General features: G+C 39.0%; 1 protein-coding gene across 19 annotated transcripts in view; it reads left to right on the forward strand.

The window, feature by feature from the left end:
* LOC111068343 (TLD domain-containing protein 2) overlaps positions 1–14682 on the forward strand; it is an 86839-nt gene that overhangs the window by 37853 nt on the left and 34304 nt on the right. For 12 of the 19 annotated variants that reach the window (XM_022357756.2, XM_022357760.2, XM_022357762.2 and 9 more), the window contains exons 3-4: positions 3162–3513; positions 3587–4086. The exons of 3 other annotated variants lie outside the window; for them this stretch is intronic. In XM_022357756.2, the coding sequence (XP_022213448.2) occupies positions 3253–3513; positions 3587–4086 (761 nt within the window). In that variant the 5' untranslated portion in view covers positions 3162–3252. Of the gene's footprint in view, positions 1–3161; positions 3514–3586; positions 4087–13516; positions 13607–14682 lie in introns of those variants that run through there. 4 more of the 19 variants (XM_022357774.2, XM_022357773.2, XM_022357771.2 and 1 more) reach the window with 3 other exon arrangements.

Genomic DNA, 14682 nt, shown 5'->3' on the forward strand with positions numbered 1-14682 from the left:
ATACTAGAATAAATAGATCTTTACATATGGAAGTTATATTTATAGATCTATTGTTAGACTATCTTAAAAATTTCAGAGTAGGTGGATGTTTCTTCACCCCCAGATATATTTCTGTCTATCAATTCCAAGTAAAGGGGTATCTTCACGTCGAACTACTACGACTTGCTCTGCCTACCGTACCCCCTTCAAAGATGTATTTATAGGCCACACACAAATCTGCTCCTCTCAATACTCCGCCTACTCCATCCCCATAGAAAAAACATCGAACGACAGCTCTCGTGCGGACTGGCACTGCGATTGCGACCTTATCAGGCCGACAATTGCTTATCACGTGCTGTATTTTTCCATTCTTGTGAGTTTTGCATTGGAAAATTTTCCATTTTCCACACATTTTCCATGGGAATGGAATCGAATCGAATGGGATCGGATCGAAAGAGAGAAAGATGAATAACCTCCTGGGTGAACAGAAATACGAATAGTGGGCCAAAGAGTCGAATGTTTGGCTTTGTCCGCTTGAATTGCCATGACATTGACACAGTGCGGAGTGAGGCACCCCCAAAATTGAGAGTTTTATTCATTTATGCGGCGGGATATTGCACAATTGCACAATCGTAGATTGACGACCCCATCAATATGCGGACTCTTTGAATTATGGAGATGGCCAAGAGCTGGACCCAGAGACAGAGCCGCCTCTATATTACGTGAAGCGTGAACTTTTATCATTTTTACTGCACTTCATGAGAGCGTCCGTCCATCGTTCCGTTCCGTTCCGGCTTACAGTGTAAACAGCTTGGAGCGACCGGAGCACGACCGGAGCACGACCACAACCGGTCGTTATTTTTTTTTTTGTATGAATTTTGAGTTTCAAGGTTACCTTTTTTATGGGACATCTTAGCTACTACCATATTCAAATTGCTTGTTTCCTATATGCATGAATGGTGGAATCAGATTTAGATCCATGTCCAGGGCCCCTCCCTGGAAGTGCCTTCGGTGTGAGTTTTTTCAAGTGTTTTGACGCTTCTCCAAAGATAATACCAGGGACATGCACATGTAAAACCCCCCCACTTATGGGCTCTTAAGTGGGGATCTAATCATTTGAGTTAGGGGCAATACTTGAGGCATGGACAAGCCCCACAAACAAGTCCCACAAATCTTGACACTCGATTCACAACGAGCCCCGACGAGACTCGCGGTTCTCGGCTGTCGGTTGTCGTGTGGGGTCTAATGACCTGAGCCGACAATTAGCCACCTTTCTGCTCACTCGATTGCCTCGATTCCCCGATCCCTTAGCAGCATTAACTATTAATTTAGATGCGCTCACTAAGATCTCTGGTAAACGTGGGACTTGGCAACCAATTTACATAAACGGAAAGTAGTAGACTCTGGAATTGAAGTGTCGGTTACCCTAAAAGATAGATTCTTCCAGAAAATACAATTTATATGATACATTCAATGAAAAGTTATGAATATCCCAAAAATTCAATCTTTCTTTACGGATCTCCCCCTTTTGTATCATAGAATCATAGATAGAGATACAGACCTATAGTTTGTGAAGTTTTGTTGGAATATCTTTGAAATATCTATGAGCTGGAACCTCCAGCATTAAGAGAGTACTCATATCAGCACAATATTTCAAAACGAAACCTCTTGGCAAACCTCTCTGCAAAGCCTCTAATACCCTGCCTCTTCAAGGGTATAATTGGCTTTAATCTCAAAGATCTCCCGAACAAAACGTGGGAATTGAAAATTTATACACACGACTGTGGCGTGGCGTGGCGTTTGATTTGGCGTTAAATTGTGGCATCTGACAACTGTTTAGAGATGTATCTGTATCTTCCTGTACGTACGTATGTGTAGGGGTACAAACATCTGTAGAGACGCCCCTTAAATCACTTGACGCTGTCGTATCTATTGTTCTCTACATTTCGTGCGAGAGTATATCCACGAGATACACTTGTAAGCCAAGTTCTAGGGCGGGAAGCACTTTCAGTTTCGCAGCAAAGTCCGCGATTCTCAGTCAGTCATCGTCATCGTATAATCATCATTTGTTGTTCATTGAATCTTTCGTGCTGGTTTCTGTAATAAGCCATGGCTCAACACCCTTCCCTGCCCTGCCTGCCTCTCTACCTACAGGCCCTGTATGTCGCGTCGATTGTTGTCGTAGGTTGTGTTTTGTATCTCTGTATCTCCCATTGTTATGGGCCCCGCAAAAAGCGACGACTCATACGAGTATGCGTACGACTATGATGTCATGAAGTTTTTCATTTAATTTGCATAATTAACTTTTTAACTTTTTTGCTCTGGCTGTGGCTGTGGCAGTGGCTCCCACTTATGTACATTCCTCTGCTCCCCTGCTAATGGAGTGGCTAATATATCATTATTTGAAGCGTAATATGGTGTAATATTTAGTGGGGGGATAAAAGTGAGAGGATTCTCGCTACAACGAGTGTAGTTTTTCGCAGCTCTACAGACCAAGGAACCAATGAACCTTGATGAATTCGAACAAATTATTCTGTATATGTTTTTTGTGATGAGTTCTTTAGAGAGCTTAGAATTCCACTCATGATCTTACCTACCTCCGTTTCGAGTCAGTTTTAACTGTTTCGTTTTAATGTTTGCTTCGTTTTTGACACCTAAGTTTCGGATGTTTTTGCTCTCCTCTGCAGATTCCCCTCCAAAGTTCAATAAAAGATCAATTCTTGTGGTCCCCCCTTCTCGATCAGTAAGGTATTTATGGATCGCTTTCTGATCCCATAAGCAACCCAAGGTCTGATCCCCTTTTTCTCTGATTTCCCTCTTCTGTGATCCTTCTTGTCTGATCCCTGTGGTAAGCCCCATTTGATGGATAGACTCTCGTGCGCCACCGTTGCACTTATGACCAGATATTTCCAGGCAGATATCGCTGTGGGTTGCCTTTTGTTGTCAACGCCCCGACAATGACAACAACAACGACAGTCGTTACAGTCGTTCCAGTCGACCGACAACGGCCTGCTAATTACCACGCTAATGTTCGGTTCAATGGGGTTCATTGAAAGTAAAAGTTTTGCAACCGCAGCAACAGAGACAGAGAGAGAGAGAAAGAGAGAGACAACAATTGGAGCGCAGAAATTAGCAGAGAAAGATATATCGATAATTAATCGAATAATAAACAATATTTGCAGCGCATAGCGGTAAACTCTCACTCCCCCGATTAAGCGAGTGAAACCAGAACCGATAGACGATATCCGATTTCCGATATCTGATAGCCACAACATGAGCATCATCGATAACGGAAAGTATCGCCTGCGCAAAGACTGGGCCAGCGCCTCGATACCATCGCTGGTGAACATCGACGAGCACGAAGGCGATGCCGCCGATGAGAGCAGCCTGAACATCACAGCCCCACTGCCGCCCCAAAAGCCGCCGCGACGCAGTTCCCTGGCGCTGGGCCTCTTCTCGGGCCTCAAATCGGACAAAAGCCAAAAGAGACGCAGCTCCATTGCAGTCTCTTTTCTACGTCGCGATAGCAGTAAGGTAAGGATCTGTTACCCAAAGACCTAAGATCTGTAGTATCTATAGCGCAAATATTTTCTTCTCTTCTTGGCAGAACTCTACCAAAGACTCGTATGAATCGGCTGTGCGCAGCGAGAAGAGCGACGGCAGTGGCACTCCCACCAACAGTCCCGAGATCCCTGTATACAGCTCGGAGGAGAATATACGCGCCAGTTCCCCGAATGACCCCGGCAAACAGACATATTTTGAGGATGGCAGCCAGACGCCGCGTCCTGTGCTCCAGGGCCTTAACTCCTCCTATGAGGCGGCGCCCCAGCGTCGTCGTCGCAGCTCCCTGCAGACGAAACTTGATCGCCATCGGCGCAAGAAAATGGAGTACATAAATCAGCGGAGTCTCGACTCCACGGCGGGCATGACCTACAGCGAGTCCCAGAGCGACCTCACGAACGATAGTAGCGTTGCCCGGCATGCCGATGACGAGGAGGAGAACGAGGACGATGATATCATTGATCCCCGCGAGCATGGGGAGTACTTTCCGCGCGAGAAGCGACACTCCTGGTGGAATATATTTGTGCCAGATAATTTCAAAAACAGGTTCGTCCGAGACTCTCTGCGAGAATCTCTCCTTCGTGTTTAACAAACGCCATGCCTTGCCTTGCCACGTGACTAAACAATTAAAATCTGCATCCGATTAAAGAGAACCCCTTCCCCAGCAAATGTCCCTTGGGAATGCAAATGTTTAACTAACAAATGTCGAAACTTGTGATTAATTTGATGGCATGAAACACACCCAAAACACTCATTCGAAAGATACTTACAAATGAAACTTACAAATGGATCCGATTCCCAATCGAATCGTTCCTGCTGTGAGGAGAATCGTTGAGGTTTTTTTCTGGTTTATTTCTTTACAAAAGCTTGGCAATGGTCCATTCATCATATTAGGACCGTTAAGGTTGAGTGGCCTAAGCCGTAGCCCAAACTTGTTACGACTGAGGGGCGCTGCCGCATTACGCGCGACCTGTATAATATGCCCGAGTTTTAGGCCATTACTGATTGACTGTGGGTCTGAAATTTTTATTTTGGAAGTTTAACAATAAAGAAAAAGATAATGTTTTGCTTTTAAAAAAGTTGAAACTCTTTAGAAAAGCCTTTTTACATGGAAGAGACATTCTATGAGGAATGCCAATTATGGGAAACATTTATTTGGGGTTTAAAAATGTCTGTTTTCGAAATTAGTTTTTTTTAGGTTCAGACCTTATCTAACACACACTTTCCTTCAATTTTCCCTAAACTTTGCTTCCATTCTGAATGAGTAATACATAAATTTCATCTGTGATAAGAAAATTCTGAAACCAGGAAAACATTTTAAGATTTTTATCGACTGAAAGAAAAATGTAAACAGCTTTAAAGACTTTTATCATAAAAAGCTTTTAAAGTAAAACTTGTCACTTATAATACAAATGAAAACGTGTTTCCTACAAAGATTTTCACTGCAAAGCCACACTGGAAGAGAGAGAGATGGGGAAACAATAAAGGTGGGAGACTTGCAGTAAGGAAACAAATACAACAGATATCTATAGAATTTAGCATTCTTTCAGTAGCTAAACAAAAATAAGATTCATGGTATTCCCAGTGTTTATTCCTCTCTTCTGCCATAGATTGACCTTCACTGACCGTGTATCGTACGTGACCCCGACCTCGACCTCCCGTTGCCAAGTCATTGGCTCAGACGACGCCCCCGACTCTGTGGCTCGATCTCTTTTTAGCCTTCGGGGGTATACCACGCAGGCCATTAGCAGATTGTCTATCATACGAGTATCATACGAAATAAGCCTCATTAGACGAGTAGATATTATTATTATAATAACTATACGCGAAATCCTAGCCCCCAGGGCCCCAAAAGTCAATTAACAATCCAATCCAACAAAAATAATATGATTCTCTCTCTCTCCTAACAATATCTGATCATTCCAGCATCCTGCATGATGTTTTCTTTGTTTTACTTTTGAGTTATTTGTTTGTTTGTTTTATTTGTCTTTTGTGTGTGTGCGCTCGTAATTTGCGCTTCCTTAAAAAACAAATACAACCTTTTATCTTACTTTTAATTACCATAATTTCTCCTTTTTTCGGAAATCTCGTACGTATCGTATTTTCATGTCACAGTTTGCTCATGTCTCGATTTTTGATTTCAATTTCTCGATTAAGTATGTATATCGTATATTGTTTTGCATTTATAATTATTTTCTTGTTTATTTGTTGATTGTTTTGTTTTCTGCGTGTTTCTGTTTTCTCGCTTAATTAAAAACGAGAAACAATGGGGAAATTCTCTGCTCCTCCTTGCCCCCACATCTCTCTCCCCCTCTCTGTCACTCTCCCAGTGTGGCTTAACATCAAATAGTGAGTTTTCATGAAAAGAGGGAAAAATATTCCATGAGCTAATAATCAAGAGAACAGTTATAATTGAAAACCCGCCTTCCCCAAAGGCAAATGGAAAATTGTTGCATGAACTTTGTTCCATTTTTTAATTAAAACAAACAGAAATACAATGAAACCTTTTGCATTCCGACAGGCCCATGCAAATTAGTTATTGATGATAGTTCATTGATAAAGATTATCATCTGGAAAACATACATACATATCTTGATCAGGTTTCATTCCCCTCTTTATGTAAGAGATCTTTGGACCACTCGTATTGTCGCATGCCGCACTTTACAATTTTCAATGTCAATTAAAGTTGTGGCAACGAATTAATGGATCGTTGTACACACAACTATCTGGGAATTGTCCAACGACAGCGACAGCGACAACGACAATAACACTAATTGACGATACTATTTGTTGGTGCCCCCAAGTGTGCCCCCAAACGCAAGTCTACGAATAGTACGTACAATATTGATTCGGGTACTCGTAGTTTGATGTTTCTTTAACTGGGAAAATCATCACGTTTTCTTGGCACGCGATGTGGAAGTGACCAGTGGAAAACATTTATGATAAAGCATCGTTATGCATTGGAAGCAATATTGTCGCATCTGGATATAGAATAGCCGAAATAAAACCCAACATTAAAGAGTTTAGTGTCAAGTGTTAAAAATGTCTTCTCCCTTTCCCTGTGTGGCTTAGGAGTAACAGGTTGGGTTTTTATCTACCATAAAATATATAAAGATTTTGCTTTTACAAAGTCACATCTCAAGGTCCTCTAAAGATCTATTGACTTAAACTTGGAAGCTCCTCTCAATCTCCATTGATTTAAACTTTGAAGCCTTACAAAATAATATTCAAATCATTCGATTCGATTGGATAAATAATAAAATACACACCAAACAATGGACTTGTGGTTCTTTTTGGTTCATTTATGGCTTGAATGCTCGGCTCGGGGATATATCTCCAGCACAAATAAAAAAACCCAAAAGCTCGAACAGACACACTTGAAATTGTTAATTAAGCTTTTGTGGCCCCCAAGCAAATAGATAGCCCCTCCGCGACAACAGCCCCAAAGCATCGGCATCTCCACATTCGTCTGTGGATCTCACGTGAGTGTTTGCTCAGTTTGGCGACATGTCGTCTCCACCGCACATGGCTTTTGGGGATACCAATTTACGAGTTGCTGTAGCTTCTGTTTCTCCCAATCGCCGGCACTCTGTCTTTCTCTAGGTGTTCTATCTGCCCGTCTGTTAGTTTTCCTAATGAAAGATGCTCAGTGGCAGGGAGGGGGGCGGGTCTGGCTGACTGCAGTGCTCGGTAGTTGCTTAAATACTAAAACAATTTGAGTAAATATTTAAGCAGCTTATATGCAATGTGTGTATCATAAATCGTCAGAGAAGTCAGAGAGCTTTTGACTCTAATAGATACTGTGTGTCCACGAGTATAAGGTTACAAATATGGAGAGTACTTGGGTAAAACTCTTTCAGGCAATGGAATGAAAAGTGAGTGCATTAGTAAGTACTTAGGAGAGACTAAAGGTCACAGATACAAGACGATATAGAAGATCAATGGATCTTTGAGGTGTGCACATTTTGTTTGGTCCTTGATTTCTAATAAAACATTTCTTACAACTAGAATCTGGCTTTTAATCTGTATCCAACGACTCCCATTGCTCCCACACGACACAGATGCTCGACTCGAAACGCACAAGCGAAGAGAATGCCCTAGAACAGTACAAAAACAATATACATGGCGTGTGCGGGACGTTTTTCCGATAAGAGTTTTTTTTATTGTTTATTCCTTTGTTTAAAGCTCAAAGAGTCTCTTCAGTAAAAAAAAAAACATTTTGAAAGAATCAATCTTAAGTTTCCACACTTTCACACTTATTATATTTGATAACAAAAAAAACATTGAGGAGATAATATTGATAGGTTCAAGGCAAATCAAGTGTCAGGACAGAGACATTATACTTGAGAATATTAAGCAATCAATGAAGCAATCAGAGGAAAGATTATCTAGAGAGAATAAAGAGATTCAGAACAATGAACAAATTTACCATAATGATAGAAAGAACAACAGATTTATTGAAGATGGTAAGGACTACACGTACTTGCAACATCTATGATTATTTCTGAATCATTTTACGGCAAATATCACGCCAATATCAAATCTGTGATTCACAGCCCTCTTTTAGATAGTTTTAATATCAAAAGAGAATCCATGTTAAACATGACTCATTTCTTACAGATTAAATCCTCTTTAAAAAGTCAGCCAAAGTCAATTTCACACTTGAAAATGTCTTAATATAAAAAAATGCTAAAACACTTATACTTATCAATAATTTGTACAAGAAAACGCACCTACATACATACACATATATACATACATATGTAGTATGGGGAACCCTTCAAGACTTTTGAGTTTACTTTCCAGTAAAATGTGCAGCAGTACTTCACCTGTCGCCGGCCAATATCTCCCTTTTCCTCTCTCTCTCTCACTCTTAAGCGTAATTCCCTCTTTTTCGAGCACAAAATTTGTGACTGGCACTTGGAAAATATTATGGCTGGAAAGTATTCTTTATTGTACGACGCCAATGGTCTATAATCGCACGATTTATGAGTTGGGGTGGCCAAAGAACTAAAGCTGAAGCCCGTGGAAGCCCATGGAATACGAGTAGAGGTTCGTGTTCGTATCAGCATTTATCTCTCTTTATGGGCCATTCGAATCGAACAGCCAATTGAGCCGTAATTCACTTTTTAGAGCCACAAACCATAGGCCATATTTTGGGAGTATTTATACCCAGTACTCAAAGAGTATAAGGGTATATTAAAATGTTGAGCATATCAAGTAGATTGCTAGAACACTTTTCCATGGTCCATGAACAAAACCATTTGAATCGTACCTGTTGTTTGGCTCTTTGAACACCTGGCTTCCCAACACCATTAATAATAGAAACAACGCAGTTTTGATTACTGGGTATTAACGTTTCGACTGGTTTTCCTATATTATTTGTTTACAATTTACAAAATACAATGTGTTTGTTTTTCTGTGGTTCAATTCTCTAATGGAAATGGGAAGGGGGAACAGGTTTATCGCTTGATGTAATCCTATATACGAGTATCATTCAGCGGTGTGCCTTTTTAGTATAAATATATTGTAGAGAAATGTATTATACTATAGAGAAATTGATTACCCTTACCGCCAGGGCTTGACAAATTCTTCACCCTGGCAGCAGATCCATGCATATTCGCAACAAGCTAATATATTTATAATGGAATGTTTTCGCACAGACAGCTGACTGGTTACCTGATTGGATGATTGATCGTCAGTGCATCGATTAGTTGATGGCGTTACTTACATATATTTATGCAAATATATTTACAAGCTTAGATGAGATTATTATGGTGATCAAAAAAGAAAGTTTACAATCGAAATGTAATGATAAATCTAGGAAGGAATCCACATTTGTATGCAAATAGATCTCATCTATATAGAAGATTCAACAAGAATGAAAAGTTTACAATCGATAACAGGCATTTTGACATTTTAAAGATTGATGTATAGAAAAGTGTTTGGTTACGCAGCCAAATGGTAGACAGTAATATATAGATTAGTCAGTGGTGCAGCAGAAGAGTAAATCCTAATCATTGTTCGTCGTTTGTACTGCCCACTGTAATCCCATATTGTCATCAACATATACACATTGTATGCTCCCGCACCGCAGCAGCCAATGTAGCAGCTCTTTCGTCATTTCATCTCACGCCTTTCTTTCTTTCCCTTTCATTCGATATCTCTCTCTCTATCTGTCGCTCTCTCGCTCTCGTCATCAACCTAACTCGATCTTTTCGCTATCCCTTCGACTCTGTATCGCAGTACATACTATCAAAAGCAATAATCTATTTTTAAACTAAACAAAGGCATTCTTTAGGAAACAAACAATTGGAGAACTATAGAAATATTTGTGAACGCTTACTTCCAGGAGATCCATTAATCGGATGCAATTCTGCCTTTGAAGTACAATAAGCAAAGAAAAATAGTTCTGTTTCCATGTCAACTTCCAAAGCGTAATCCATTCTTTACCTTCTCAATTATTTATACCTGCATACCCATATCTATTTCCATACCCATATCAAAGTATGTTTTATTTGTCTTTGTAGACCGTTTAGACTGTTTAGCTACTGTTCTTCCACTCTAATGTCCACGCAAATATTTTAAGGAATATCTAAATACGAATCTTTATTAATATGTCGCAGCAGATAAGAAATCGGGGAAGAGTTAACCCGAAAACAGATATTTTTGCAGTCTTTCGAAAGAGAATGAGAGAACATCAGGTTCCACAAAATCCCAAGAGCTTGGGTTCCAAATGGAAATTGAAATGGAAATGTAAATGGAGTGAAGATGTGTGTGGGATCGCTTGAGTTTCAGTCTCCGAGTCCGAATGATTACGTGCGTGTGTGCACAAAGTCCACAATGGCATTTTATTGCGCTTGGCTGATTTGATAAATAAATATATAAATATATACATATATATACATGTACATATATCTGTTTATATGTATATAAATTAATGTCACACGAACAGAATACTCTCTTTATAAGCACAAGGGGCCAGAGCACACACAAACACAACCATATCCAATATGATAACATCCCCCATATGCCATTAACAAATGACAGAACCCCGGACCACAGAGAACTTCTGCTCTACAGAACCCATGGGATCATTTTTGTCAGTTGGAAATGGAACTGTCGCGTAGCGAGACATTTGATCTGTTCTCCGTTCTGTGATCCGTTCCGTTCCGTTCACTCCCGTTCTCAGACTGTCCGTCGATCGAAAAATTACAATTTTATGCAAATCGAAAGTGTTTTGAAAACTGGATTCCATTCCACAAAAACGTTCCTCCTGTGTGTGCCCATTTGTGTGTGTCTGTGTTAATTATAATTCATAATTTATTTCCAAATACAAATACAAATTGCTCATATATTTATTACAAAATGTGGCAGGAGCCACTTACAGCTTATTGAATTATATATTTATAATGTTTAAATGTTAAATGAAGTCTTTAAACAAATTAAATGACAATTTCTTGGATGGGAGATAAAAGAGACAAAGAAAATGTGATATTCGTGGTTCGGAAATTAAATATAACGGTGAAAATGTAGACAAAAGATTGTCTAAGCAATTGGAGCTGTTTCTATAAATCTCTCTGGAATAAACTATGTTCCAATTACCATTATTATTATTTGGAAATGAAAGATATTGATTTAAATAGAACAGTTTCTTAGTTTCTCTTCGACTGAAGTTCTGTAACAATTCAGTATCTTTTAAAGAATTTCTCTCTTAATTTCCCTGTATATTCATTTGCAAAGAACTTTTCTCTCACTATAAGCCTGACGTATCTGCCATATCTGCCATATCTTCCAAATAATTCGATTTCCTAATGAAATTTGCATTCATTTCAATTAGTTTCTGCGGTGTTGTTGCTTTTTGTTCGGGTGTTTTCCACTGCCTGATAAGACGGGCGGGTTCTTATCTTAATTTTACGTAAAGCAAGTTTCAATTTAAATGAAAGATAACACTCGTTGCCGCCTTTCCTCTGCCGCCCTCCTGTCCGTTTCAGTTTGTGTAAATATTTTGAATTTTAGGCAACAAAAAAACTGGTTTCCAAAATACGCAAATGTTGTTTTTATTCCTTTCTTGATGGAATTTACAAACGTGAAGGCCAGAAAAAAACAAAACAATACAAAACACTTTGAAATGCTGAAAATCTTTTGTTCTATCGAGGGAACCATCAAAGGGGCTCGTCTGTCGAGAAGATATTCTAAAGATTTTCTTTAGCCAGCAACAAGCTGCTAATCTCTCAGAGATTCCACAGATCGATCCCCCAAACACCATATTAGAGTCCATCTGCTAAATGCCATAGCAAACAGAGATCTCCAAACTCAAACTAGATTTTATGTAAATATCGGATACAAATGAATTATAATTTGATCAAACGAGTTGTGGCCTGCCGATGAGGAGGGGATTGATACAGACATATGTTCATTTGGGATCTCACGGCCTGAAGAGACATTACAAAAAGTCACACGAAAAATCAATTAATTGTTCCGAAAGATTGCTGTATTTTATTTATAATAAATATATAGATGTGCATCATTTTCCATGACTAAGAGAGTTGTTAGAGAGAATTTAAATATTTACCAAAGATATATGTATCAAGATAATGCTAATGATAGCACAAGGCAGCAGCAGAGCTGGTAGAAGTAGTGCGAATGGATGGATGGGGGCTACCTCTTTCTTTCTCTAACCTTAACCCAAATTTGTGCTTCATTTTGTTGATTTTTCTCGCGTTGTCTTTGGGGTAGGATTAATTTCAAGTGCAGGTTGAATAATGAATGACCCTGCCCCCAGGGGGGCTTGATGAATAATTTGGGTGAATGTTTGTTGAATCAATGGGCACACAAAGTGAAGGAAGATGGAACGAAAGATTAAAGGGGTTTCAAAAGAAGTTAAATTGGTATGAAGGGAATGGATGAGTAATAGGAAACAAACAATAAAAATAACAATAATATACATAGATATCGGAATAGAAAGATAGATGGGTTGGTATATATAGATAGTTATAGATACATATGATGATGATGATGATGATGATGAAACAACTCGTGTGATGCGCTCTTCTAATTGTCATATATTTGGCTCTGTTCTTTATGTTCCGTCTCCTACCCCTTAGGCAAACATCACCTCCGTTTGCCCTCGAATGTCTATGTGGCATGGCACACATTTCGCTCTCTAGCAAAAGTGTCCAAAAATCCAATTAACCCTTTTCTTTTGTCGTTAAGTTGGTAGCAGGAGCCACAGCCATAGCCACAGCGACGAGCAAATACAAACAACATTTTGCCCACATTTTTTCGCTTCTTTTTTGTTGCTCTTTTTTGAGTAAGCGAAAGGCCACGCAAACAAAAGATAACAATGCGGCATTAAAATTCTAATTATGAGGTTGGAAAAAAGCACAGAAGCGAAGAGACTGAATTTAAATAATAATATTATCAAAAAGTCAGGGAATCAAAGACGGAATTAATATCTTTAGAGTACGAAAAGCAGGCACGTGATGCCACGGGAGACAAGTGCTGCAGTCTTTCTGTCCCTCTATCTCTCTCCGCCTCTTTTGATAAGAAATGACTTTGAGGTTCGTTTTGTTTGTATTTCCCCGCTACCAGCTACTGGGGGAGGCAAAGCTACTCCACCCGTGGGGGCTACTCTGACAAGTCAATTAATTTTGTCATCAATATTTCCCACACGAAAACTACCGCCAAATGACAGCCAAATTGAATCATTAAAAGTCAACAGAGTGTCGGAATCGAATGAGTTTATCTTTCTGCTTGTTTTACTTCGATTCCTCATCTGTCGACCCATCCTCACTGAATGGGAGAGGGGGGCTGACAGGGCGTATGATTGATCGGCCTAAACACGCATCAATTTCCTTCTCCTCGAGCTATCTATAATAGGGATTTGTTATCCAAGAAATTGCATTTAATTTGAGTGTATCTTTCAGTATGAAATAAATCTAATGAAGGGTGTTGCTTCCAGGTGAAGTCTTGTGTAATGAAAGTAATGAAAAAACAATTTATTAATTAAAGTTTTCAACAAAAACAACATGCAAAACGTTGTAATTACCTCGCAATATTATTGGTAAGCCCACTACTGAAGAATCAACTTAAGTTCTAAATTCTCTACACTTTTTTCGGATTGCCACACATATCGTTCGGTTTTTTATGGTCTCGGGGAAGCAAATATTTGGTCATTTGCCCACTGCATTCGTTTACTCTTATCTTTATGGGAGGGGAGCTCTAAAAATAAGCTCGAACAACGATTAGATGCTGAACGTTTTTGTCAGCCGACTTTTGGGAAATGTCTATGCAAAATGTATATCGCAGACCCATGGCGGCGATAAAGGAACTTGGCTGTTTAGCTTTGGAATGGGGTTAAATGGGGTATATTTACATTTAAGGTTGTTTTATTTCTGAACGAAAGACGAATAATAATCACTCTGAAGCTGACTCAATTCGGACTCAATTTGAGGTTTAATTCAATCTTGGACACATTTGTTTTCAGAATAAACTTTCCCATAACAATTTAGATTGATTAAAATGAAAAATTCTTTACTTTCATTCCACATTTATGGAATAGAAATGATCTCAGAATAGAAGCTTAGCTTCCACATCTATAAAGCACAAGCTATGAACACTACAATCCATGAATTATGATCCCACACGCATGATCCCACGCACGTAGGCAAGCGCGACCTCTTGCTCCCTCTCCATCTCTTTATGTCTCTCCGTTTCTTTCTTCTTTGGATTGTTCATTGAGCTTTGACTTGCCGTTCCGGGCATTTTTGGGTCAATGTCAAACCTGAATCCAACAAAAAGTCACAGTGAAAATCAAAACAACAGACAAATAACTTTCATTGCAAGCAAGCTACTTAAAATCAAATAAATTATTGGAAAACCACTTAAAATAATGGAATACATATATCAATTAGAATCATTAATTTTATATATAATCAAGTGATATACTTCCATAACAATTAACAATTAATTAGAATCAAAAAGTACGGATAACTAATATTTATAACACATCCATCATTATAATTAATTGCCTTTCTGACTATTTCAGAAATCTATTTTAATTAAACAGACTTTTGATGCTGACAAGCTAATTTTTCATTAAATGGCTATAAAACAAAAATGAATTTTCATCAATTAAGT

This window comes from Drosophila obscura, unplaced genomic scaffold (genome assembly GCF_018151105.1).
Source record: "Drosophila obscura isolate BZ-5 IFL unplaced genomic scaffold, ASM1815110v1 contig_4, whole genome shotgun sequence".
In the NCBI taxonomy this organism is placed as follows: domain Eukaryota; kingdom Metazoa; phylum Arthropoda; class Insecta; order Diptera; family Drosophilidae; genus Drosophila; species Drosophila obscura.